Source organism: Schistocerca nitens, chromosome 6 (assembly GCF_023898315.1).
Source record: "Schistocerca nitens isolate TAMUIC-IGC-003100 chromosome 6, iqSchNite1.1, whole genome shotgun sequence".
Taxonomy (NCBI): Eukaryota; Metazoa; Arthropoda; class Insecta; order Orthoptera; family Acrididae; genus Schistocerca; species Schistocerca nitens.
Window position 1 is genome coordinate 553,213,139 of NC_064619.1, and position 26,325 is coordinate 553,239,463.

Here is a 26,325-nt window from a genome sequence, read left to right on the forward strand (position 1 = left end):
ATAGGTGACCGAGACGTGTAACAAATGGCAATCTATTAAATCACGCCGGATGATACGACAGTATGGCGATGACAAATACACGCTTCCAACATGCGTTCACCGCGACGTCACCAAACTCGGATGGGACCCTCATGATACTGTAAACAGAACCTGGATTCATCCGAAAAAATGACGTTTTGCCATTCGTGCACCCAGGTTCGTCGTTGACTATACCATCGCAGGCGCTCCTGTCTGTGATGCAGCGTCAGGGGTAACCGCAGCCATGCTCTCCGAGCTGATAGTCCATGCTGCTGCAAACGTCGTCGAACTGTTCGTGCAGATGGTTGATGTCTTGCAAACGTTCCCATCTGTTGACTCAGGGATCGAGACGTGGCTGCGCGATCCGTTACAGCCATGCGGATAATATGCCTGTCATGTCAACTGCTGGTGATACGACTCAGTTGGGATCCGGCAGGGCGTTCCGTATTACCCTCCTGAACCCATCGATTCCATATTCTGCTAACAGTCATTGGATCTCGAGCTACGCGAGCATCATTGTCGCGATACGATAAACTGCAATCGCGATAGGCTACAATCCGACCTTTATCAAAGTCGGAAACGTGATGGTACGCATTTCTCCTCTTTAGACGAGGCATCACAACAACGTTTCACCAGGCAACGCCGGCGAACCGCTGTTTGTGTATGGGAAATCGATTGGAAACTTTCCTCATGTCAGCACGTCCCAGGCGTCGCCACCGGCCCCATCCTTGTGTGAATGCTCTGAAAAGCTAATCATCTGCATATCACAGCATCTTCTTCCTGTCGGTTAAATTTCGCGTCTGTAGCACGTCATCTTCGTCGTGTAGCAATTTTAATGGCCAGTAGTGTATTTCCCCCTCCTTCTGGACCATATGGAAACTTGGTCATGAGTTATGCTGATCTGTCAGCTTTCTCTTTCCTATTCCTTCTTACTCCCAAGTTATGAAAATGTTGGACACTTGTGTATTCAAGTCTGTGGTTACGTGCTAAAAACAGTAAAGTTATTGTCGTGTAGACTTTCATGTTTCTCTAATGCATTTCGAGTAAATGGCAACAAATTCTCTCCATTTACTGTACTAATTTATCCCTCAGTCGATTCTAGTAGGGCTTCCACTCTTCATCTTGCGTTGCAAGTGTACAAGAAACTTTTAAACAGAAACAAATGGTTCATATGGTTCTGAGCACTATCGGACTTAACTTCTGAGGTAATCAGTCCCCTAGAACTTTTAACTACTTAAACCTGACTACCCTAAGGATATCACACACATCCACGCCCAAGGCAGGATTCGAACCTTAGACCGTCGTGGTGACGCGGTTCCAGACTGAAACGCCTAGATCCGCTCGGCCACACCGGCCGGCAAACAGAAACATTCCATCCTGTCTTGGACATCGATGTTATGCCCTTCCAGGGATGAGGTGGGAAGACACATGTTTGTAGAGTAATGATACATGAAATTTTGGCCCGCTAGGTTAGCCGAGAGCGCTAACGCGCTGCTGCCTCGAGGATGGATCCTTTGAAAGGGCACGGCCGACTTCCTTCCCCGTCCATCCCTAATCCGATGAGACCGATGACCTCGCTGTTTGGTCTCTTCCCCCAAACAACCAACCCAAAGCTGCCTCGACTCGGGTAGGTGCGCCGGCCTTGGTTCGAACCCACCTGGAGAATGAGAGACGAGGGCCGTTGTACTGGCCAGCCTGGATGTGATTTTCAGGCTGTTTTGCACATACCACTAGGTGAATATCGGGCTGGTCTCACGTCCCGCCTCAATTACACGACTAGCTGACATCTGAAACACGTTCGCACTATTTAATGATTTATACTAGACACATACAGGTGAGGTACATTGATTCGGGCCCTGCGTGGTAATGGGTGGCGACATTAAGGACATCTGGCCACCCCTTCAAACTAACCATGCCAAACCCGATTCTAAGTGTGCTGACCCTGCGCAGACTGCGGGATAAAGGGGCTAGCAAAAGAAGAAGACGAACAATGTTACATGAAATTTTGTTTGATCACAAAGATGTGCAAGGGGAATGGACTAGTCGTACGTGGACTAATTAGTACCCTGCCACCTGATTACTCTATTAGCCTTTACATATTGTGACGGATCTGAAGCCTGAAGTGGTTGTTGACAGGTGAAGGCAGGTGACAACTTGTTTATAAAAGTACCCTGTCACCTGATTACGTCGTTATCGTCTACATCTTCAGGTGTGTCTGTAATCTGTAGTGGTTGTGGACAGGCATGAACAGTTGGGAATGCCTTTTATTCATCGAGTGCTTGACGACAAAAATATCTAACTTAACGTAGCTGTTAATATAAAGGTGCTGCCAAACTGGTCGACAGTAGCTGCGATGATGCTGCGCCTCCTCCTCGCGGTCCTGTGTCTTTTGTCTTGTGGCCTGGCCGCCCCCCGGCCGTTCAGGGTCAGGGCCAGAGGGATCGGCCGGATAATCGGCGGCACCACCACCGACATATCCAGCTACCCGTGGATGGTATCCATGCAGATAAACGGCTACCACTCCTGTGGGGCCTCCGTCATCAGCAGCAACTGGGTGCTGACCGCCGGCCACTGCCTCTATGGCGCCAACATCGCCACGTACAGCGTTAGGGCCGGCACCTCGACCCGCGAGAGCGGAGGTGTCGTATCGGCCGTGGCGTACGGCGTTCTGCACGGCAACTACGACCCCAACACGGTGGACTACGACATCTCGCTGCTGCAGGTGAGCGCCCACTAACACCTAACACAACCTGATACATTTCGTATACTGACACGGCTTCAGGAGTGCAGTAGTACGAGATCTGAGGTACTGAAGAGCAGAATGATAACACAAAATACTTTATCACACAAACACATACGATTTTTTCATTAAAAAAAAAGAGAAACAAAGCTTTTCTGTCGTTAAAGAAACCGACGCAATTTACACTGAGGCGAGAAAAGTTTCGGACACCTCCTAACATCGTGTCGGACCACCCTTTTCCCGACGTAGTGCAGCAGCCGGGTGTGGTATGGACTCAAAAAATCATTCGAGGTCGCCTGCAGAAATAGTGACCCAAACTGCCTCTATAGCACTCCATAATTACGGAAGAATTGCGCATTCAGGTTAAAGAGCATGAAATGACGTCTCAATTACGTTCCATAAATGTTCGGTGATATCAGCGTCAGGAGATCTGGAAGGCCATACCTTTCCCTCCATTGGTCAAAATATTCTTCGAACCAATCGCGAACGATTATGTCCCACTCATAGGGCACTTTGTCATTTATAAAAAGTCCATCTTTGAATGGTTGCAAATGGTTCCCAAGTAGCTGAATATTATCATTTCCAGTCAACGATTGGTTCGGTTGGACCAGACCAAAAAGTCTGTTCCCTGTATACGCAGCCCTCGACATTACGGATCCACCACCAGCTTGTACAGTCCCTTGCTGACAGTTTCAATCCATTGTTTCACGAGGTCTGCGCCACACTCGAATTCTGCCATTATCTCACACCAATTCAATTAGAGACTCAGATGATGAGTCCAAGTTTTCCCAGTCGTCTAGGAGCCAGCGACTTTGGTCACTAGCCCAGTACAGACGCTGCAGGCGATGCCGTGCTGTTAGCAAAGGCACTCGCGTTCCTCGTCTGCTGCCATAGCCCAATATCCCCAAATTTCTCTGCGCTGTCCTAACTGCTACATTTGTCGCACGTCCCTTATTCATTTCTGCGGTCATTTATAGCAGTATTGTTTGTCAATTGGCACTAACAACTCTACACAAACGGCGTTGCCCTTGGTTGTTAAGTGAAGGCCGTTGGGCACTGCCTTGTCCGTGGTGAAAGGTAATGTCTGATATGTGGTACTCTCGGCACACTCTTGGCCCTCTGGAACTCGGTATATACAATTCCTTAACGATTTTCGAAATACAAAGTTCTTTGCGTTTACACTCATGGAAATTGAAATAAGAACACCGTGAATTCATTGTCCCAGGAAGGGGAAACTTTATTGACACATTCATGGGGTCAGATACATCACATGATCACACTGACAGAACCACAGGCACATAGACACAGGCAACAGAGCATGCACAATGTCGGCACTAGTACAGTGTATATCCACCTTTCGCAGCAATGCAGGCTGCTATTCTCCCATGGAGACGATCGTAGAGATGCTGGATGTCGTCCTGTGGAACGGCTTGCCATGCAATTTCCACCTGGCGCCTCAGTTGGACCAGCGTTCGTGCTGGACGTGCAGACCGCGTGAGACGACGCTTCATCCAGTCCCAAACATGCTCAATGGGGGACAGATCCGGAGATCTTGCTGGCCAGGGTAGTTGACTTACACCTTCTAGAGCACGTTGGGTGGCACGGGATACATGCGGACGTGCATTGTCCTGTTGGAACAGCAAGTTCCCTTGCCGGTCTAGGAATGGTAGAACGATGGGTTCGATGACGGTTTGGATGTACCGTGCACTATTCAGTGTCCCCTCGACGATCACCAGTGGTGTACGGCCAGTGTAGGAGATCGCTCCCCACACCATGATGCCGGGTGTTGGCCCTGTGTGCCTCGGTCGTATGTAGTCCTGATTGTGGCGCTCACCTGCACGGCGCCAAACACGCATACGACCATCATTGGCACCAAGGCAGAAGCGACTCTCATCGCTGAAGACGACACGTCTCCATTCGTCCCTCCATTCACGCCTGTCGCGACACCACTGGAGGTGGGCTGCACGATGTTGGGGCGTGAGCGGAAGACGGCCTAACGGTGTGCGGGACCGTAGCCCAGCTTCATGGAGACGGTTGCGAATGGTCCTCGCCGATACCCCAGGAGCAACAGTGTCCCTAATTTGCTGGGAAGTGGCGGTGCGGTCCCCTACGGCACTGCGTAGGATCCTACCGTCTTGGCGTGCATCCGTGCGTCGCTGCGGTCCGGTCCCAGGTCGACGGGCACGTGCACCTTCCGCCGACCACTGGCGACAACATCGATGTACTGTGGAGACCTCACGCCCCACGTGTTGAGCAATTCGGCGGTACGTCCACCCGGCCTCCCGCATGCCCACTATACGCCCTCGCTCAAAGTCCGTCAACTGCACATACGGTTCACGTCCACGCTGTCGCGGCATGCTACCAGTGTTAAAGACTGCGATGGAGCTCCGTATGCCACGGCAAACTGGCTGACACTGACGGCGGCGGTGCACAAATGCTGCGCAGCTAGCGCCATTCGACGGCCAACACCGCGGTTCCTGGTGTGTCCGCTGTGCCGTGCGTGTGATCATTGCTTGTACAGCCCTCTCGCAGTGTCCGGAGCAAGTATGGTGGGTCTGAGACACCGGTGTCAATGTGTTCTTTTTTCCATTTCCAGGAGTGTATATGCAACTACTGTTTCACGTTCAGTTGCTGTCCTGCGGCCATTATCTTGTCGGAAACCTTTTCACATGAATTATCTGACAAGGGAACCTCCCCATCGCACCCCCCTCAGATTTAGTTATAACTTGGCACAGTGGATAGGCCTTGATAAACTGAACACAGATCAGTTGAGAAAACAGGAAGAAGTTGTGTGGAACTGTGAAAAAATAAGCAAAATATACAAACTGAGTAGTCCATGGGCCACATAGGCAACATCAAGGAGGACGTGAGCTCAGCAGTGACGTGGTCCCGTGGTAGCGTGAGCAGCTGCAGAAAGCGAGGTCTTTGGTTCAAGTCTTCCCACGAGTGAAAATTTTACTTTCTTTATTTTTGCATAGTTATTATCTGTCCTTTCGTTCATTGACGTCTCTGTTCACTGTAATAAGTTTAGTGTCTGTATTTTGCAACCGCATCGCAAAACCGTGCGATTAGTAGACGAAAGGACCTGCCTCTCCAATCGGAACCGAAAACATTTGATAGCAAGGTCATAGGTCAACCGATTCCTCCACAGGAAAACACGTCTGATATATTCTATACGACACTGGTGACGGCATGTGCGTCACATGACAGGAATATGTTGTCGACCCACCTAACTTGTACACTTGGCGAATGGGTAAAAAGATTCTTCTACCTTGCCCGATTTAGGTTTTCTTGTGGATGTGATAATCACTCCCAAAAAAGTGATGAAAACATAAGAGTTTGTCACATAAACTGAAAATAAAAAATTAAAGTTTTGACTCGATGTAATATTTGAACCAAGGACCTTTCGTTCCGCAGCTGCTCAGGTTCCCACGAGACCACGGCGCTCCTGTGGTCTCTGTGTCCTTGATATTGCTTATCTTCCCATGAACTACTGAGTTTGTATATTTTGCTTATTTTTTCACGGTTCCACACAACTTCTTCCTGTTTTCTCAACTGATCTGTGTTCAGTTTATCAAGGCCTATCCACTGTGCCAAGTTATAACTAAATCTGAGGGGGGTGCGATGGGGAGGTTCCCTTGTGAGTACATATTTGGTAAATCCTGGCGCAAATCAAATTAAAAGCTTGTAGTATGCAAAACATCATATCCGATCCTACATAGCCCAATACAGAAAAAGTAAATACTTTACATATATTACAGTTTACAACGATACCTGTTCTGGAAGAAATCAAGACCTGTAGAGAGTTAGATTGAAATTTTGTCAGTTTATTATATAACTGTGTGACAATACTGAGTTCAGTTATTAATAACCTACACTTGGCAACCCATTCTAGATGTCATGAGAATCTGTGGGCCCTTGCGATGGCGCCAATTGTAAGCGGCTGCTGTGAAGACTGTCCGGAACGGACGGGGAGGGCAGTCTGTTGGTACATTACGAACGGAAAGGTACTTTACCAGAGCCAGCACAGTATAGATCGTAATTGTGGTGAAGCATCATACGAGTTTAGTGGAATTTCGGGATGGGAAAAATCTGTTGTGCGATGGTACACGCCATTCTAACGAATATGAAACAAGCGATACTTTTCTTCTGTAAGCTAATGTGGCTTGTTTGATCCAGACTGTCCTCAAGGGTATACTCACGCCCAGACTGAGTATTTCATACTGCCTGTTCGAAGTTCCGCTTTCAAAAGTTCCGCTTTCAAACTCGTGTGACTGGGATAAATGTAGAAAAAGTGATTAGACCTCTCCGGCAACGTCTGCAGTTATTGCAGGTGTTCCAATCTTTCTCTTCTTCTACTGGTTTTGCCCTCTACAGCTCCCCATAGCATGTGGGACGCTATCCCTGTGTTAGAACACCAGCCTTATTCGTCGTCTTAACATATGTCCTACTAGCCTATCTATTCTTGTCAGTGCTTTTCATTTCCTATATCTCCCTTTCTTTGTCGATTCTGTGGGCACATCCTCATCGCATACCTGTCAACACACCCAACTTCAAACATTCTTCTATGGCGTAATATCCCAAATCCTTCGATTCTCATCTGTTCCGGTTCTCCCACGTTCCATGTGCTCCAAACGTACATCCTCAGATATATCCTCCTCATATTACAGATATGTTTGATACTAGTAGGTATCTCTTGGCCAGGAAATCCCTTTTCACCAGTGCTAATCACCTTTTTACGCCCTCCTATTCAGCAGATCATGTAATTCTTCTTTACTTTCACTGATGATAGCAATGTCATCACTGAATGTTATCATTTATATCCTTTCCTCAAATTTTAAATCCACTCTTGAAACTTTTTTTTTTACTTCCGTCGTTGCTTCTTCGATATATAGATTAAACAATAGGGGTGAAACACCTACATCCCTCTGTTACACACTTTTTAATCCGAACATTTTTTTCTTGGTCTTCCCCTCTTAATATTCCCTCTTGACTCCCGTGCAGGCTATGTACTATCTGTTATTTCCTACAACTTACCGCTATTTATCTCAGAAGTTCGAACTTCTTGCACCATTCAACATTGTCTAACGCTTTTTCCAGTCGAAAAGTTCTATGGACGTGTCTTGATTTTTCTTTAATCTCGCTTCCCTTATCAACTGCAACGACAGGATTGCTCCTCCTGTGCCTTTATCTTTAGTAAAGACAAACTAAACGTCGTCTCACACCTACAGATTTCTTTTCCATTCTTCTGTATATTAATCTTTCAGAATTTTGAATGCATGAGCCGTTAAGCTAATTGTACGATAATTCTCGCACTTGTCGGCTCATACAATCTTCGGAATAGCGTGGATAGTGTTTTTGTTCCGAAAGTCAGACGGCATACAGCCAGAGTCATACATTCTACACACCGACATGAATATTCGTTTTGTTGCCACATCCCCCAATGACTTCAAAAATTTTGATAGAATGTCATTTATCTCTTCCAGAGGTCTATTAAATTATGATTCTAGTACTGGATCTCCCATGTCTTTAGTATCTACTGTTGTTTCTTCTTCTATAACGTCAACAGACAAGTCTTCCACGACATAGAGGTCTTCAGATACCACCTGGCCGCTCTCTCCTCTACATTTAACAGTGGAATAACCATTGCACTCTTAATGTTACATCCCTTGTTTTTAATTTGGCCAAAGGTTGTTTAGATTTTCCTGTATGCTATTTCGTTTTAGATATTTTCACATTTCCCTTGGAGCCATTTCGCTTTAGTTTCCCTGGACTTCCCAAGTGACTTGTATTGCGGTATTCCTCAGTTATCTTGAACATTTTTGCACTTCCTTCTTTTATCGATAAGCTGAAGTATTTCTTCTGTCTCCCAGATTTTCTTCACAGTTACTATCCTTGTACCTATGTTTTTCTTTCGAACTTCTGTGAACTAGCGATGTCCATTCCTCTTCCTCTGAACTGCCTAGTGACCTATTTCTTATCGCGGTATCTATAGTCTCAGAGAACTTCAAACGTATCTCTTCATTCCTTAGTACTTGTGTATCCCACACTTTTGCTCACTGACAATTCTCACCAGTCTTTTACACTTCAGTCTACTCTTCTTCACTACTAAATTTTGAACTGAGAGAATATCTGCTCCTGGTTACGCCCTAAAGTCCAGTATCTGATTTCGCAATCTCTGCCTAACCATGATGAAATCTTACTGAAATCTCCCCGAATCTCCCGGCCTGTTTCAAGTACACCCCCTTCTCTCGTGTTCCTTCAACAGAGAGTTCGCTATTCAAAGCTGAAATTTATTGTAGAACTGAGGTATTATTTGTCGTCTCTCCTTGGTACTACCAAGGCTACACTCTTCCGTAAGCTCTTCTTCTACTCCTTCCTACAACTACGTTCCAATCCCCCATGACTATTACGTGGAAAATTTACGGGACACAATTGAGGGTTCAGTTCGTGCACAACGTGGGCCACACTCTCGTTATTATGGACGGCTATAGATGCAGCTAGGCTCAATATTTCTGCACGGGGCTTGCAACGACTTGCTATGCCACGTGAAGCTGCCGCCCTTATCGAGGCAAAAGCAGGTCCAACACGATATTTTGATGCATCCCGTGACTTTTTTCACTTCAGTATAACTTTATCTTAATTTTATTGCATATTATTTATTTTTTGACCAGGATGATTATGTTACACAGCTACGGGTTTCCGCAACGGCGTGCGGGTGGCATACGTGTGTGTGTGTGTGGCGGTGGCGGGGGAGTGGTGTGTGTGTGTGTGGGGGGGGGGGGGGGGAAGTGGAGGAGCAGACGCTGTTCGCTGGTTCTGCTCTTTCAACATTGTCTTGCTTTCAAGGCAGATATGAAGATTTACAGAGGTTTACGAAAATGTAGTCCACAGTCTACCTTCTGTCTCTTCCTCATAGAGCCATATTCGAGCTCTACAAAGATACTATTTCAACTCGGAGCCGCATCGTTTTCTGCATCTTTTTCCTGCTTAAAATAATCGTGGTTGAGTATTCCTCCCCAAAATTCCTCCCCAATTTCCTAAGGGTCACTTCGTTCTCCTGCTACACAGCTTCATCTCAGCAGTAATCTACATTTGTCTCTCGTCTAAGCAGCCCAGTCAGGACTTGCTGATACTACAGTCAATTTTTATAATTGCACAGAGAATGTTTCAGTTTCTAAGAGAAATAGCCACACTATACTGTGGATGTGTTCATCTGTGGACACAACTGCCTCAGTTGAAGAGAGAAAGCCGGCCGTAGTGGCCCAGCGCTTCTAGGCGTTAGAGTTTGGAATCGTGCGACCGTTACGGTCGCAGGTTCGAATCCTGCCTCGGGCATGGATGTGTGTGATGTCCTTAGGTTAGTCAGGTTTAAGTAGTTCTACGTTCTAGAGGACTGATGACCTTAGATGTTAAGTCCCATAGTGCTCACAGCCATTTGACCATTTTTTTGAAGTGAGAAAAATAAGATTCTTGGGATAGTAGTGCGGGAAAATTTACGAAAAGTCGAGATTGAGAAACTCTGTACTTCACGAAATTAAGAAATGGGACTAAACTCCACCCCGTGCAACACAGGAGGTAATGAAGCCTAGGACTTACTGATTCAGCTCTCCAGTTGCCATGACTGCGCAATGACTGTAAAGTTAGTGGAGGGAGCGTTAGGTGGAGGGCATGGCTCATGTGATGAAACCATGAGCTATGAAGAGTGGATTGTACTTGGCTATAGTGGTTCTAAAAACATATTTTGTAAACTGTGAAAATAGATGGCACCCAAACAATGTCACAAGTTGATTAACAGGAGGAGGTGTCACTGTTTTTTATAAAGTGTTATCGATGGCGTAAGTGTAAGAAGCATTTTTAATGTTTACTTTCTGTTCCTTCACTTTGAAGAGTATTAATAAGTTCAATTCTTTGTGATTAGTTTTGTTAATAATCCATTGTAACATCTCAGCCTTTATTATATGGAAATGACTATTCTAGATTCTTACTTCTCCTTGTATATATTTCTGTGACCACCCATCATCCGTAGGGAAAGGTGTGAGCTACTAACAGCAAAGACTGTTGTGGTATCATCCACGATAAAGTTTTTCCACTGATAGAAATCATAAATTGGAAAGCTACTGTGTTGGGTAGTTTATTCGTGTAGAAATTTCATTTGTGTCAGTTGTCGCTTAAACTGTGGTGCAAACATCGAACTGTTCTACTGCAAAGTGCAGTTTAACACGTAAGTAAGATAAGTAGGGCCAATTTGCATGCCAAGTGCATATTTTACTGCTGTTGAACAACTAAGCTGTAGCGATACTCCCGTGTTTATTTCTTAGGGTTATAGAAAATATCTTTATCTACTTTGATAAATACTACACTCAATTGTCTTCCTCTAAAGATCGTATTTTCGTTCACAATCAGGGATTTGTTTGGAACCTTGGCCATCACTGTTTTGACCAAGCAGTTCTCGTGAAACTAATACATAATACAGAAGGTATTTCAAAGTTATAGTTGCGTATTATGACAGCATGCTTATTACTGATATGGTGCACGCTGATGATGAGAATGCTCCATATCACTGACGCACGTCTATATGCTGTAATGCATAAAGAGGAGTCAGCTAAGTTAAATGTTAAGACCTTATATATCACACAGAAATTTTTGTAAACAAGAGCATTTCGAATATTCTATTATGTTTTAAAAAAGACTGACCAGTTGAGAATTGGACTCGAGCACTGAGGGTTCGGTGCGATCTTCATTATGTATACAGATACTTCTTCCAATCTGGGAACAGTGAATCTCTGCAGGTTTTGCTCGTTATCACTATTGATACTGGAAGATATCACTCCCAGGGTATCCAAGATTTTCAAGAATGTTTTAAGTTCAGTAATATGTGATATACAATCCTGTAGAAAGCAGGCGACCATTATTATACGGTTGAGCATCACTGTATTCAGGCTGTCTCTATCGCTGCGATAAAAGTCAATCATCTGACAAGGAATGTCGGCCGGAGTGGCCGAGTGGTTTTAGGCACTACAGCCTGGAACTGCGTGACCGTTACGGTCGCAGGTTCGAATCCTGCCTCGGGCATGAATGTGTGTGATGTCCTTAGGTTAGTTAGGTTTAAGTAGCTCTAAGTTCTAGGGGACTGATGACCTCAGCAGTTAAGTCCCATAGCTTTTTTATTTATTTATTTTTTTACAAGGAATGCAGAAGTACTGATTCATGTCTTATAAACACAGATTAAAAGTTTTAGGGTTTTTCGCCTTACTTGTACTTTGAGACATTGCATCTCGCAAAATTTCATGATTCTACGCCAACGGGAACTCAAAATGTTTCAAATGACTCTGAGCATTATGGGACTTAACATCTGAGGTCATCAGTCCCGTAGAAATTAGAACTACTTAAACCTAACTAACCTAAGGACATCACACACATCCATGCCCGAGGCAGGATTCGAACCTGCGACCGTAGCGGTCGTGCGGTTCCAGACTGAAGCGCCTAGAACCGCTCGGCCACACCCGCCGGCAACGGCAACTACCGTGTAGGTTTTGATGAGTGAGTTTGTGAGTACCAAATTATATGACGTAAATGGCCCTAGCATTTAGCTGCATTAACTTATAAGGCTACATTTGTTACACCGCCAAGGGACTATAGACCTCAATATCTGACATAAATTTCAATTTAGTTCATTACCCTTTACTGAAGAAATGAGGTCTTAACAGAATGACGAACAAAGTCAGATAAGAAATGACTAACACTTTTTTCTCTCTCGACAGATATAACTACAAATTTACATTTTTCGTATTTTTTATTTTGTTGTATAGCGAAACCTTGTTCCTTGACAAATTTCATGATTCAGCATCGGCATTAACCTATATCTTTTGATGAGTGTTTTTGTGTGGGTCAAGAAATTGATTTGTTAAGGGGAGCCGAAGGTGCCTATGCTGTCCATGCTAAAATCACTAAGTTTGAGGAACATTTATGAATAAACTACCAAATAGAAAATTTTGAATTATTTTTACATATAGAGTGGTTTAGTATTGCAGTTATGACAGAGGGATTTTGGAGTATCTTTTGTAGTTTTCTTCCAATTATTTTTTTTATTAATGACACAATTTTTTTACCAATAATTGCTTTATAATTAAACTGAAATGAAACTACTGAACATATTGCCAAATGGCAGTGTTCCAATGTATGTTTGACCACTAGGAGTGCTGTATAAAAATTTCATCTCTCTAGCTTGAGTGGATTTTGAGAAAATGTTCCTTATATTTGAAAAATTCTAATTTACTGAAAATGGCTATTAAAGTTTCTCAATACATTCCTGCGCTACAGGATGGATTATCAGGGTCTTCGTCTTCATCCTCCAAAAGCTTCCTCTTCTGTCTTCTTTTCTAGCCTGTTGTTCCATCATACTTCATATGCCTTTCTCTTCTTTCTGCTCCTCTTATCCTTTGTCTGTCAATATTTGTTAGTGCTCGTACAGTGTTCACCCCAGCTGTAAATCCTAATGCCTTCAGAACTTCACACTTCACACTGTTCCTTTGGTTGTAGGTTGCTATTGCATTATAAATGCCAAAGTGCAGTGTTTTTATTCTTACAAACACCCTTTTAGGAATCACTTTCCAAATCAAATTGTTTACGCTCTCATTAGGATTCTGCGTCTTTCCGTGTAGACATTTGTGTAACAATTCTGGCTGTGCTAAGTCATGAAAGATTGGTTTTATTGCATTTGTCACAGCTGCTGGCAAACCATGTTTGTGATCATAGTCCTTGTCTGCATTATATTTGCACCAGGAATGTTTTGGGCACAGGCTGTGTTGAGGGTATTCATTGGAAGAGGCAGTATGAAGGAACAATGCCCACACTGCTTTTCGGATGTCACTAACATTACTAGTATTTTGCCTTATAGCATACCCATAGTATCTCTGTAGACGTTCAATCACCTCATCAGTAAGACTGCCTCTCCCTCCTATTGTCTTTCCATCACTGAACTTACTTGAACCCAAAGTTTGTTTGAGCCTTCGAAGCTGTGCACCCATACGCTTTTGCACATGCCCAATGCATTCCAACTTTTAAACTACAAATTCATTACCATATGGTTTCAGTTCCTCTATAGTCTTGAAACCTTTGGAGTCACCATCCCCAAGATAATATTTGTACCTAACATTGTATCTGGGAACTAAACGTTCAAAAATTTGTTTCACACCATCCACTTCCATTGCTCCACTTGGTCCACTAAAATTTGTCTCACAGGTTCCACTGTGCTCTCTTTTGATTTTATTTTTGCACCTACAATGTTTTGATAATATTGCAACATGTATCACTTTTGCACTATGACCACCAGTAGCAGTTACAACCCCATTCAGGGATTTATGACCCCTCTTTTTCCAGGAACCATCTAATGCCACTACCAAATCCCTAGAACCACCGTTCATTTCTACAGATTCCTCCACTGCTTCCTTGATGGTTTTCAAAGCTACATCTTCAACAGAGGATCCTGCCACTTCACAGTAGTACCCAAATTTTCTTGGAGGCGATGGCAAGTTCATAATACCACAAAACAGTTTACCAGCAGCAGACCCTTTTACAGTGGATCGAAGACAATACACAAGTCAAACATTCACATCAAACACTCTAGATCGTCCATTTTCACCAAAGAGACTGGCTTGTGAATTGTAGAAAGTCACTTGATACTTGCAACATGCACAGATTATCTTCATCTCACAAGCTAAACCAAAGTGCTTTGTTATCTCTAGTCCCACTCCTACACTTGAACACATTTTGCACAGAACACTTTCTTTCAGCACAGAAGATAATAATCCAATATTCAGTACTTCGTTAATATCATCACTGTCACTATCATATTCACGAAATCTGTCACTTCCGCTAGTCAGCTTCTTGCTAGAAGATGTCACAGGGCTATGGCCGACCATGTATTGCTTAGCAGAACAACGCACTGTTTCAGTAATCGTAGTATCGCAACTTGGTATTAGTGTTAATTTTCTTTTCCCTACGTTCTTCCTCTTGTTATATACACGGTTACGAAAACGTGGCATCGTAACCGGAACAACGCTTTACACAAGAAGTATAGTACTACCAACAACAGGCGCAACACTGAACTAATTCGAAACGGTAAACAGCAACGAGACGATGTTCCGCGCTCTTAGCGCTTCATTTGTCACAGAAAACAATGTAGCCAATCCCTGGAACACTCGCTGTATGCGTAACATAAGGCGCTGTATGCGTAACAGGCCGAGAAAATCCCAAGCAGTTCGCCTGCAAGTCACGAGAGGGTGTTAGATGCATTCACCGGCCGCCCATTTCCTCTGCAGGCGTGGGGTAATATGGTAATAACTCCACTTCTAGGGCGAGTAGAACAATAATTCAAAGTTTACATTAATGAGGAATGTTCCAATTAATTTTTGGTAGCAAAAAAAAAAAGAAATCGTAATTTTTTGTATTTGACCACCTCCGGCTTCCCTCAACTGACTCATTGTGTCACCCGATGTCCTCTACGCACATCATCAGAAACTAACTAACTGCTTGGTACGCTGCAGGTGGCCAGTCCTCTCCCCATCGGTGGCAACATACAGGTGGTGGGTCTCCCTGCCGACGGCTACGACCCACCTGGAGGCCTCGCAGTCACCATCACCGGCTGGGGTGCCACAGCCACCTCGGGCCAGGTGGCACCGTTCAATCTGATGAAGGTGGACATCACCGTCATCGACCGCGCCAGCTGCGTGGCCAGGTTTGGCGTCACCGACCGCATGATCTGCGCCGGCGAGGCCGGCAAGAGCACCTGCTATGGCGACTCCGGCGGCCCGCTCGTCAGTGGTGGCACTCAGGTCGGCATCGTCTCGTGGGGAAGGGAACAGTGCGAGACCGATGGCGGCGTGTATGCTAACGTCGGCAACCTCCGGTCCTGGATCAGTGGTGCCACAGGAGTCTGACCAAGTTCTCTCATTCTATCTGCATTCATGTAAAACAAGTGGCAGCCTTGTAAGTTTTCATACACACTCAGAGGTTCTTTAATATCAGTCTTCTGCCAAGTTTAGCATGATCGTGAATGCCATACGTTATTATGATCAAATAAATGATATTATTTCTTAATTGGCATACATTTCATTTTCGCTCATTGTTTTCTGGGAGTAGGTGGCAGTGATAATGCTGTGGTGAAACGTGATTTGTTAACGTTATATTATTGTAATAACTTCCAAGATATGTGAAAAGGGGTACATAACTTTCCGACATTGGATTCCGAGGAAGCAACTGGACATACATCGCCTTACAACCGTTTTCCTTATATTACTGGAGTTTGAAAAGCGCGTAACATATATCGTTAACTTCGCAGATGCTATGCATGTCTTCTGTTAGAGCAGGTAGATAACTACGTGATGGACACCTGTAAAGACGTCTTCGATGGATGTGTAAGGACGTTGCTCACCCAATGGCAGCTTTATTCAGACATGGAATGAGTTTTGCCGCATTGAAGACACCGTAACTCGTATGATTCCCTACTAACTGTCCTTCCATCATTAAAATGACTCAATACAACTCGGAAGTTTCTAAGCTCCAACAGCAGTTTCAAGATAGCATTTCCATCTGAGTAATTACAATTATGCCATTTATCTTTATAATATGCATTTTATTTTCTTCGCTTGTAATGTAGTGATAGGTATGAAAATTACACATAGATTACAGCTCTGTTTAGCTGGTCACTGGAAAGCTGTTATTTCAGAGGGTTTCATCTGCTTACAGCATAATTCTCTTCTGATTGTCCATTATGTGTTGTACGTATTCATTGTGACAAATGCTCTTATATCTGATATACATATAGTATTTTGAGAACTACACTATCTCCATATCGTACATAAGTTTACTTATTATTTGAATATCACATGTCTACGTTCGTTTAATCCCATTTAATTTATTGCTTTACAGTTCGCTTTGCCGTTCAGAGTGTCATGACTGACAGCTAGATTAATTGCTTATAGGATATGTTTTTATGCTATATTATTAATAACTAGATACAGTCCTAACGAAATTTGTCTTAATATTATATGCTCACTCTCACTTACCCGTAATTCAGCCAGTGAACCATTTAGTAGCACTTACATACAATCTGATCAAGCTCGGTACTTTGTCATTAAATAGATGTCACGATCAAACGTATCATTCTTTCTACATGCATTTGTCAGGTTTTACTTTGCTACAAGAGAACACTAGTAGACATTCTCCTAAAATCCTATGGAGTGTGTAACATTTTGAAAGAAACTGATGGATCTATATTTCTCAGTCTTGGTAACGATAAATAAACTTAAAATGATAATCTAGTTTCATTGCCTTATGGAAATGCATTACTTGTGTTGACCATAACTGAACGTCTGCCTGACCACGTACTTACTGGTGTAATTTCCTTAGATAAATGTAGATACACAGTTTTTAATATAAGAGGAGATGACGTAGAGTGACATTTGTGAACTATGCCTGTCAGGATAGGCTAACCATTCTGACGTAATGTGACATTTGCTGCAGCATACAGTCCATTCAGTATGTAACAGGGATACGTACACATATCGTTATATGTGGTACCTTAATATTTACATACATACACTCCTGAAAATGGAAACAAGAACACATTGACACCGGTGTGTCAGACCCACCATACTTGCTCCGGACACTGCGAGAGGGCTGTACAAGCAATGATCACACGCACGGCACAGCGGACACACCAGGAACCGCGGTGTTGGCCGTTGAATGGCGCTAGCTGCGCAGCATTTGTGCACCGCCGCCGTCAGTGTCAGCCAGTTTGCCGTGGCATACGGAGCTCCATCGCAGTCTTTAACACTGGTAGCATGCCGCGACAGCGTGGACGTGAACCGTATGTGCAGTTGACGGACATTGAGCGAGGGCGTATAGTGGGCATGCGGGAGGCCGGGTGGACGTACCGCCGAATTGCTCAACACGTGGGGCGTGAGGTCTCCACAGTACATCGATGTTGTCGCCAGTGGTCGGCGGAAGGTGCACGTGCCCGTCGACCTGGGACCGGACCGCAGCGACGCACGGATGCACGCCAAGACCGTAGGATCCTACGCAGTGCCGTAGGGGACCGCACCGCCACTTCCCAGCAAATTAGGGACACTGTTGCTCCTGGGGTATCGGCGAGGACCATTCGCAACCGTCTCCATGAAGCTGGGCTACGGTCCCGCACACCGTTAGGCCGTCTTCCGCTCACGCCCCAACATCGTGCAGCCCGCCTCCAGTGGTGTCGCGACAGGCGTGAATGGAGGGACGAATGGAGACGTGTCGTCTTCAGCGATGAGAGTCGCTTCTGCCTTGGTGCCAATGATGGTCGTATGCGTGTTTGGCGCCGTGCAGGTGAGCGCCACAATCAGGACTGCATACGACCGAGGCACACAGGGCCAACACCCGGCATCATGGTGTGGGGAGCGATCTCTTACACTGGCCGTACACCACTGGTGATCGTCGAGGGGACACTGAATAGTGCACGGTACATCCAAACCGTCATCGAACCCATCGTTCTACCATTCCTAGACCGGCAAGGGAACTTGCTGTTCCAACAGGACAATGCACGTCCGCATGTATCCCGTGCCACCCATCGTGCTCTAGAAGGTGTAAGTCAACTACCCTGGCCAGCAAGATCTCCGAATCTGTCCCCCATTGATCATGTTTGGGACTGGATGAAGCGTCGTCTCACGCGGTCTGCACGTCCAGCACGAACGCTGGTCAAGTGAGGCGCCAGGTGGAAATGGCATGGCAAGCCGTTCCACAGGACTACATCCAGCATCTCTACGATCGTCTCCATGGGAGAATAGCAGCCTGCATTGCTGCGAAAGGTGGATATACACTGTACTAGTGCCGACATTGTGCATGCTCTGTTGCCTGTGTCTATGTGCCTGTGGTTCTGTCAGTGTGATCATGTGATGTATCTGACCCCAGGAATGTGTCAATAAAGTTTCCCCTTCCTGGGACAATGAATTCACGGTGTTCTTATTTCAATTTCCAGGAGTGTAACTGCGTAGTTTGTGTTTCTCTATGTGGAACATTCTTCCCGTAGACATGTCAGAAATTTTATGACCTAGTGTTTTCTGTGTGGACATAGCGGCACCACTAAGTGAGCTACGCCTTTCAGTGTAGGCTAATCATTCTGATCCTTGCATTCTTCCCACAGGCATGTCACAAATTTTATGGCCTGAAGTTCTCTGCATGGACATAGGAGCACCACTAAGTGAACTATGCCTGTCAGTATAGGCTAACCATTTTGCGTCATCGCATCCATACGTCACCATCTGAGGGGATAATAGCCATTAATTGCTTGCTTTTGCCATACGGACTTGGAATGCTACCCAACCTAAAAAGATACCATTTGTAAGAGCTATAATTATCCGTCTGTAAATAATGTGAATATTGATGATATGTTCTGAGATGAGAATAGAAATTTCTGCACCCACACCAGTTACTCCACGTATTAATCACGAAAAATAAATGATCAGACTACAAGGAAACTAATCTGTTAAACACAGCAACCAGGATAGTAATACAAGGATTTTTTCCACGTCAACAGTTGTGAGAGGACAAATATTACAGAATCATTATTGTAGTGTCATTTAATTATATTTTATGTTACAGAGTGCTAAGAAACCAAACAGTTATCTGGTATTTGGTGTTTTCAACTCATCATAATGTCTTCTTATCGCTATCTAGAAGAGATTATACTATCAAGATAGTTGACAAAAAGTCTGCTGGATGATAATATTGTACTGATATTTCAGATAACAGTGGATGGTGTCAGCGTCAACGAAAGAGAAAGCAAATTCCAACGCTGACACGCACATACACGAAGAGTTTAACTATAAATTATGGTGAAAAGCAACCATGTTAATGACCATGACAACTGCAGCTCCTCAGTGGATAGCAAAAATTATGATTCATGGCAGCATACAGAATTGTGGGAACAATATAAGTTTACAATTTTTCAAGACTTCGGGATGTACAGAATGCGAAAGGTAGTACAGTGGGTTGCCACCTCTGGTAGCAGTTACTGCTGTAACCCAGTCGTACACCGAGAGGTTATGTAATTCCATGACTGATGTGGTTAAATCATTCCATGCTGCATCAGTTCTGTGCTGGAGCTCAATGTCGTAATGGCGAGCCAGCTGTGGTGTACCAGACTCTTAGCACCTCACGACCAGATGGGGTCAGTCATGGAGGGAACGTGCTGGCCATGGCAACAGTCGAACACTCACGGCAGGTCAGGACTGCACGAACAACAAGGTTTACCAGTCAAATGTCGGGATGGTTCGTCTGAAAGGTCTCTGCCGATTTCCTGTCCCATGCTAGACTCAATCCGAGCCTGCGTTCCATCTCTAGAGACCTCGATGTCGACACGACATCAAACACAGGTTTTTCTTCTTTTACGGCTTGAGCAACTACAGATGCTAAGTGGTCTTAGGTGACGACATCGTGACCTCAAAGATCAGGGAACAACTGTTGACCTCAACAGTTAAGTGGTTTTAATCCTACTGTCCCAACTACCGTTTATGTCAGCCAGATGTGATCGTATTGTGTACCTAATAGGAAAACGTAAATGACTACAGTGAATGCACTGACTACAGCGAATGCAGTGTGAAAATTTTCACTTTCCTCAGGGCTTACACAACTTGTTCTTAGTGATGTTGTTTGCAACACTGGAACGCATCAAAAGGTATACATAATTCCTCTTCTCTGTTCAGCGTTGTCATTGGGGCCACCAGTTGCTGTGCGCCTCACTCTCAGCGTCCGAGTCAATGGAAGCTGAATCAGTGGTTGCCTTGTTGGCAGTCTATGGCGCTCCAGGTGACATTTTAGAGTCTGTGTGGAAGCCGAAGTAGGGGTAAAATAATGATAATGGTAATAATACACTGAAGAGGCAAAGAAACTGTTACACCTGCCCAATATCGTGTAGGGCCATCGCAAGCACGCAGAATGGACATAACACGACGTGGCACGGACTCGACTAATGTCTGAGGTAGTGTTGCAGTGATTTGAAGCCATGAATCCGACAGGGCTATCCATGTACCAGTAAGAGTGCGAGGGCGTGGAGATCTTTTTCGAACAGCACATTCCAAGGCATCCCATATATGCCCAATAGTGTTCATGTCTGGGGAGTTTGGTGGCCAGCCGAACTGTTTAAACTCAGAAGCGTGTTCCTGGAGCCACACTGTAGCAGTTCTGGACGTTTGTAGTGTCGCATTGTCCTACTGGTATTGCCCGTCCGTCAGACTGCACTTTCCTGGAGACTAGAAATCTACTCTGTAGGAATCGGCATGGGTTTCGAAAAAGACGGTCGTGTGAAACCCAGCTCGCGCTATTCGTCCACGAGACTCAGAGGGACATAGACACGGGTTCACAGGTAGATGCCGTGTTTCTTGACTTCCGCAAGGCGTTCGATACAGTTCCTCACAGTCGTTTAATGAACAAAGTAAGATCATAAGGACTATCAGACCAATTGTGTGATTGGATTGAGGAGTTCCTAGATAACAGAACGCAGCATGTCATTCTCAATGGAGAGAAGTATTCCGAAGTAAGAGTGATTTCAGGTGTGCCACAGGGGAGTGTCATGGGACCATACATAAATGACCTGGTGGATGACATCGGAAGTTCATTGAGGCTTTTTGCAGATGATGCTATGGTGTATCGAGAGGTTGTAACAATGGGAAAATGTACTGAAATGCAGGAGGATCTGCAGCGAATTGACGCATGGTGCAGGGAATGGCAATTGAATCTCAATGTAGACAAGTGTAATGTGCTGCGAATACATAGAAAGATAGATCCCTTATCATTTAGCTACAAAATAGCAGGTCAGCAACTGGAAGCAGTTAATTCCATAAATTATCTGGGAGTACGCATTAGGAGTGATTTAAAATGGAATGATCATATAAAGTTGATCGTCGGTAAAGCAGATGCCAGACTGAGATTCATTGGAATAATCCTAAGGAAATGCAATCCGAAAACAAAGGAAGTAGGTTACAGTACGCTTGTTCGCCCACTGCTTGAATACTGCTCAGCAGTGTGGGATCCGTACCAGACTGGGTTGATAGAAGAGATAGAGAAGATCCAACGGAGAGCAGGCGCTTCGTTACAGGATCATTTAGTAATCGCGAAAGCGTTTCGGAGATGATAGATAAACTCCAGTGGAAGACTCTGCAGGAGAGACGCTCAGTAGCTCGGTACGGGCTTTTGTTAAAGTTTCGAGAACATACCTTCACCGAAGAGTCCAGCAGCATATTGCTCCCTCCTACGTATATCTCGCGAAGAGACCATGAGGATAAAATCAGAGAGATTAGAGGCCACACAGAAGCATACAGACAATCCTTCTTTCCACGAACAATACGAGACTAGAATAGAAGGGAGAACCGATAGAGGTACTCAGGGTACCCTCCGCCACACACCGTCAGGTGGCTTGCGGAGTATGGATGTAGATGTAGATGTAGATGTAGAATGCACATGAATGGATGCAGAGGATGCTTACGTATGTGTCCACTGTCTGAGTCGTATCTAGACGTATCAGTGGTCCCATATCATTCCAACTGCCCACGCCTCACACAATTACAGGGCCTTCAGCAGCTTGCACAGTCCCCTGCAGACTTTCAGGATCTATGGACTTATGAGGTAGCCTCTATAACAGTACACGTCCACCCGCTCGATACAACTTGAAACGAGACTCGTCCGACGAGGCAACATGTTTCCTGTCATCAACATCCAGTGTCCGTGTTGAGGGGCGAGGCGAGGCATAAAGCTTTGTGACGTGCTGTCATCAAGGGTACACGACTAAGCCTTCTGCTCCGAAAGCCCGAAGCGACGGTGTTTCATTGAATGGTTCGCACGCTGACACCTGTTGATGGCTCAGCACAGAAATCCGTAGCAATTTGCGGAAGGGTTGCACTTCTGCCACGTTGAACAATTCTCTTCAGTCGTCGTTGGTACCGTTCTTGCAGGATGTTTTTTCCGTCAGGATTCCTGATATTCAACCTCACTTAAATCTTGATAACCTGCCACTATAGCAGTAGTAACCGATCTAACAACTGTGACAGACACTTTTTGTCTTATACATGCTTATACCACTTTCTTTGGTGCTTCAGTATATAATAATAATAATAATGCTGAGTACGGAGGAATACAGCGTGAGTTTAAATTACACTTAAGAGACTACACAGTAACAAACAGCACTGAAATGTGGGGTCTATTCTGTCGGAAATGCCAATCAGATCAGACACCTCTTGTGGATCGGCCAAAGGTCCTATCGTCCAAACCCCTGTGGCACTTGGCGAACGCTTCGAGCAATGGGGCTAATGGTTAGTGGAAGGGGGTGTTCTTTGAGAATATGGGTCAGTCGAGCAGCGTGTCCGGATGGCCGAGGCGTTTGTGGCAACCATTGTAAAGAATTGGAGCATCCTGTTTCGAGTCCCGGTCTGGCACAAATTTGCAAACATTGCTACTGATTTATTTCAGTGCTTGTAGATAGCTGATATCCTTGAAATTTATCTGTTTAAATTTATTTTATAGGAGTGGATCTCTAATGCTGATTGTGTTTTTAATATCAAATTGTCTTATGCTTCCTATTTTAAATAGTGCGCATACTAGGCCGTTCAGCTCCCATAACGTTAGCTGTTGGTGTGAAAATTGAGCTTCGAGAATGCACAGAGATATCTGAATTCTAAGATAGTCATGCCCTGTCTGTAACTTATTGTAATCACAAAATGTGACTATGAACTTTAGTGAAAAACTGACTAATTGGAAATTAAAGCTGTTCCCTATGAAATTTCGTTAAAGAAAGAATGTGTATTCTATACTATTTGGTTTACCTGGGTTTCCCTGGAGATTGCAGAGCAAACTGCATTCGTAGCTATAGCGCCCCTCGATAGTAGAGTTGTAAAATCTAATTACTGAGACAACGCAAAGGTGCAACGCGTTCTCTACAGACATTGCTGTCACTGTTGACACTACTCACTAGTTGACCGTTGGGACGTGGACAATGACTCTGGGTTAAATAAACTCAATAGCCCTCCCATAATGTTTGACAAAGTAAAGTTTAATTAAACTTCGATAATAGTTAAGCTGTTTATTAAATCACATATACAGGGTGATCAAAAAGTCAGTATAAATTTGAAAACTTAATAAACCACGGAATAATGTAGATAGAGAGGTAAAAATTGACACACATGCTTGGAATGATATGGGGTTTAATCATAACAAAAAAAAAAAACAAGTATTGCTAGACGCGTGAAAGATCTCTTGCGCGGGTCGTTTGGTGATGATCGTGTGCTCAGCCGCCACTTTCGTCATGCTTGGCCTCCCAGGTCCCCAGACCTCAGTCCGTGCGATTATTGGCTTTGGGGTTACCTGAAGTCGCAAGTGTATCGTGATCGACCAACATCTCTAGGGATGCTGAAAGACAACATCCGACGCCAATGCCTCACCATAATTCCGGACATGCTTTACAGTGCTGTTCACAACATTATTCCTCGGCTACAGCTATTTTTGAGAAATGATGGTGGACATATTGAGCATTTCCTGTAAAGAAAATCATCTTTGCTTTCCCTTACTTTGGTATGCTAATTATTGCTATTCTGATCAGATGAAGTGCCATCTGTCGGACATTTTTTGAACGTTTGTATTTTTTTTATTCTAATAAAACCCCATGTCATTCCAAGCATATGTGTCAATTTCTACCTCTGTATTTACATTATTTCGTGATTTATTCGGTTTTCAAATTTATACTGACTTTTTGTTCACCCGGTATATAATCCACAAATTACAAAAAGGAAACTTCAAATGTGTAATATTTTCTTCAACAAAATTCCAAAATCTAGTTCTTAAATCCATTTGCCTCAAAATGATCAGTAAATCCTAATATAAAAATTAAAGCAAGAAGATTTCAGATCTAGTGGTCTGACGAACCAAGAATGCTGCATTATTAAGTCGATACCGCAAATTGGATTGAATAGGATTGGGGAGAAGAGAAGTTTGTGGCACAACTTGACTAGAAGAAGGGATCGGTTGGTAGGACATGCTTTGAGGCATCAAGGGATCACAAATTTAGCATTGGAGGGCAGCGTGGAGGGTAAAAATCGTAGAGGGAGACCAAGAGATGAATACACTAAGCAGATTCAGAAGGATGTAGGTTGCAGTAGATACTGGGAGATGAAGAAGCTTGCACAGGGTAGAGTAACATGGAGAGCTGCATCAAACCAGTCTCAGGACTGAAGACCACAACAACAACAACAACCGCAAATAGAATAAACTTAATCATTACCTATAACCCATTCTTTACAAAGATTATAATCACACCCATGTAAAAATCAATTCCTTTTCCCCCACAATAAATCTTCCATTCATCCTAAATATAAATCCCCAAAATCTCGCATTGTTTGCAGCTTACTGCTACTAAGCCAAAACTCGGTTGTTAACCTCTAACACCGAAGCTCAGCTGTCTGTCTCCTCTCCTCTCCTCTCATTGCGATCAACAGATAAATCAGGCGCGCATATTAGCAGAGGAATGATGGCCCCTAACTTATTCTGTGCAACGCAGGATCTCTGTCGAGGTTGTACGCGCACGTATAAGCAATTCAAACCTTACGAACGCTACTCCAGGCATCCAAAACAAGAAAAATTCCTACGAAAATTTATGTACTCACCTTTCACCCTGTTTCTCGTAATACTGAATAATTAAGTAAGCCTATTAAGATACGTAGTTGCCATGCCGCCAAAGAACACTCTTCCTTCCTCCAGGTATGTTAGATCCTGCACTGCTCAGCAGACTTGAGACTAACAGGCGCTAGTAATGTGGGGTCCTGGAGATTTAATATTGCTTTGAATATATCCCCCTGTATCCATTGTTATCATATTCACATACCATTCGTCGGGTACCGATCACTCTCAGCAGAAGAATCTCATAACGAGACGACGATCCTGATTCGGTCGAATTCGGCACGTGCTGGTAGACTTGTCACAGTAGGCATAACAGGATCATCTCACAAACAACCAAAACAGAATTGTGATTTCTAAAGGAAGGTAATGGTGCGTAATTTTTCCTCGTATACGTAATACACATATTTATGTGGTTGCGCTGAAATGCTGATCATTCGCATTCACTAGCCTGTAGGACACTTAACGCCAATTTGACTTTTGTTGCATTGTGTCGTCGCTCTTATGCAATAGAAGACAGATTTAGCATAAATTTTTTAAGCACAACCTAGCGTAGGTTGACAGTATGTTTATGTTAATAAAATTCGTCATCTACATAAGAATGACAACTTATCTCAGTGTTACTACAAGGTTTCCGCTGTACCAACATGATCACGTAACTTAGTTTCTTTCTTTTTCAAGTCAGTTCTAAGGTCCTGCGACAGAAAGTCGAAAGATTCAACGAACTTACGGTAACAATGAAAGAACTAAATCAGATAATCTCCCCAGGCAGTTACCAACCCATGCCTCCGCAATATCCTTTCTTTCAGGAATGCTTGTTCTGCAAGGTTCGCAGGAGAGCTTCTGTAAAGTTTGGAAGGTAGGAGACG

The 26,325-nt window shown here is 44.2% G+C and overlaps 1 protein-coding gene across 1 annotated transcript; it reads left to right on the top strand.

Annotated features, from left to right (window-relative positions):
• The first annotated feature begins 2,360 nt into the window (after positions 1 to 2,360).
• Positions 2,361 to 15,859, top strand: LOC126262912 (trypsin alpha-4-like). Its single transcript, XM_049959821.1, has 2 exons — positions 2,361 to 2,740; positions 15,307 to 15,859. Exons 1-2 carry the CDS (start codon positions 2,372 to 2,374, stop codon positions 15,697 to 15,699), a joined length of 762 nt encoding a protein of 253 aa, XP_049815778.1. The 5' UTR covers positions 2,361 to 2,371; the 3' UTR covers positions 15,700 to 15,859.
• The last annotated feature ends 10,466 nt before the right edge of the window (positions 15,860 to 26,325 follow it).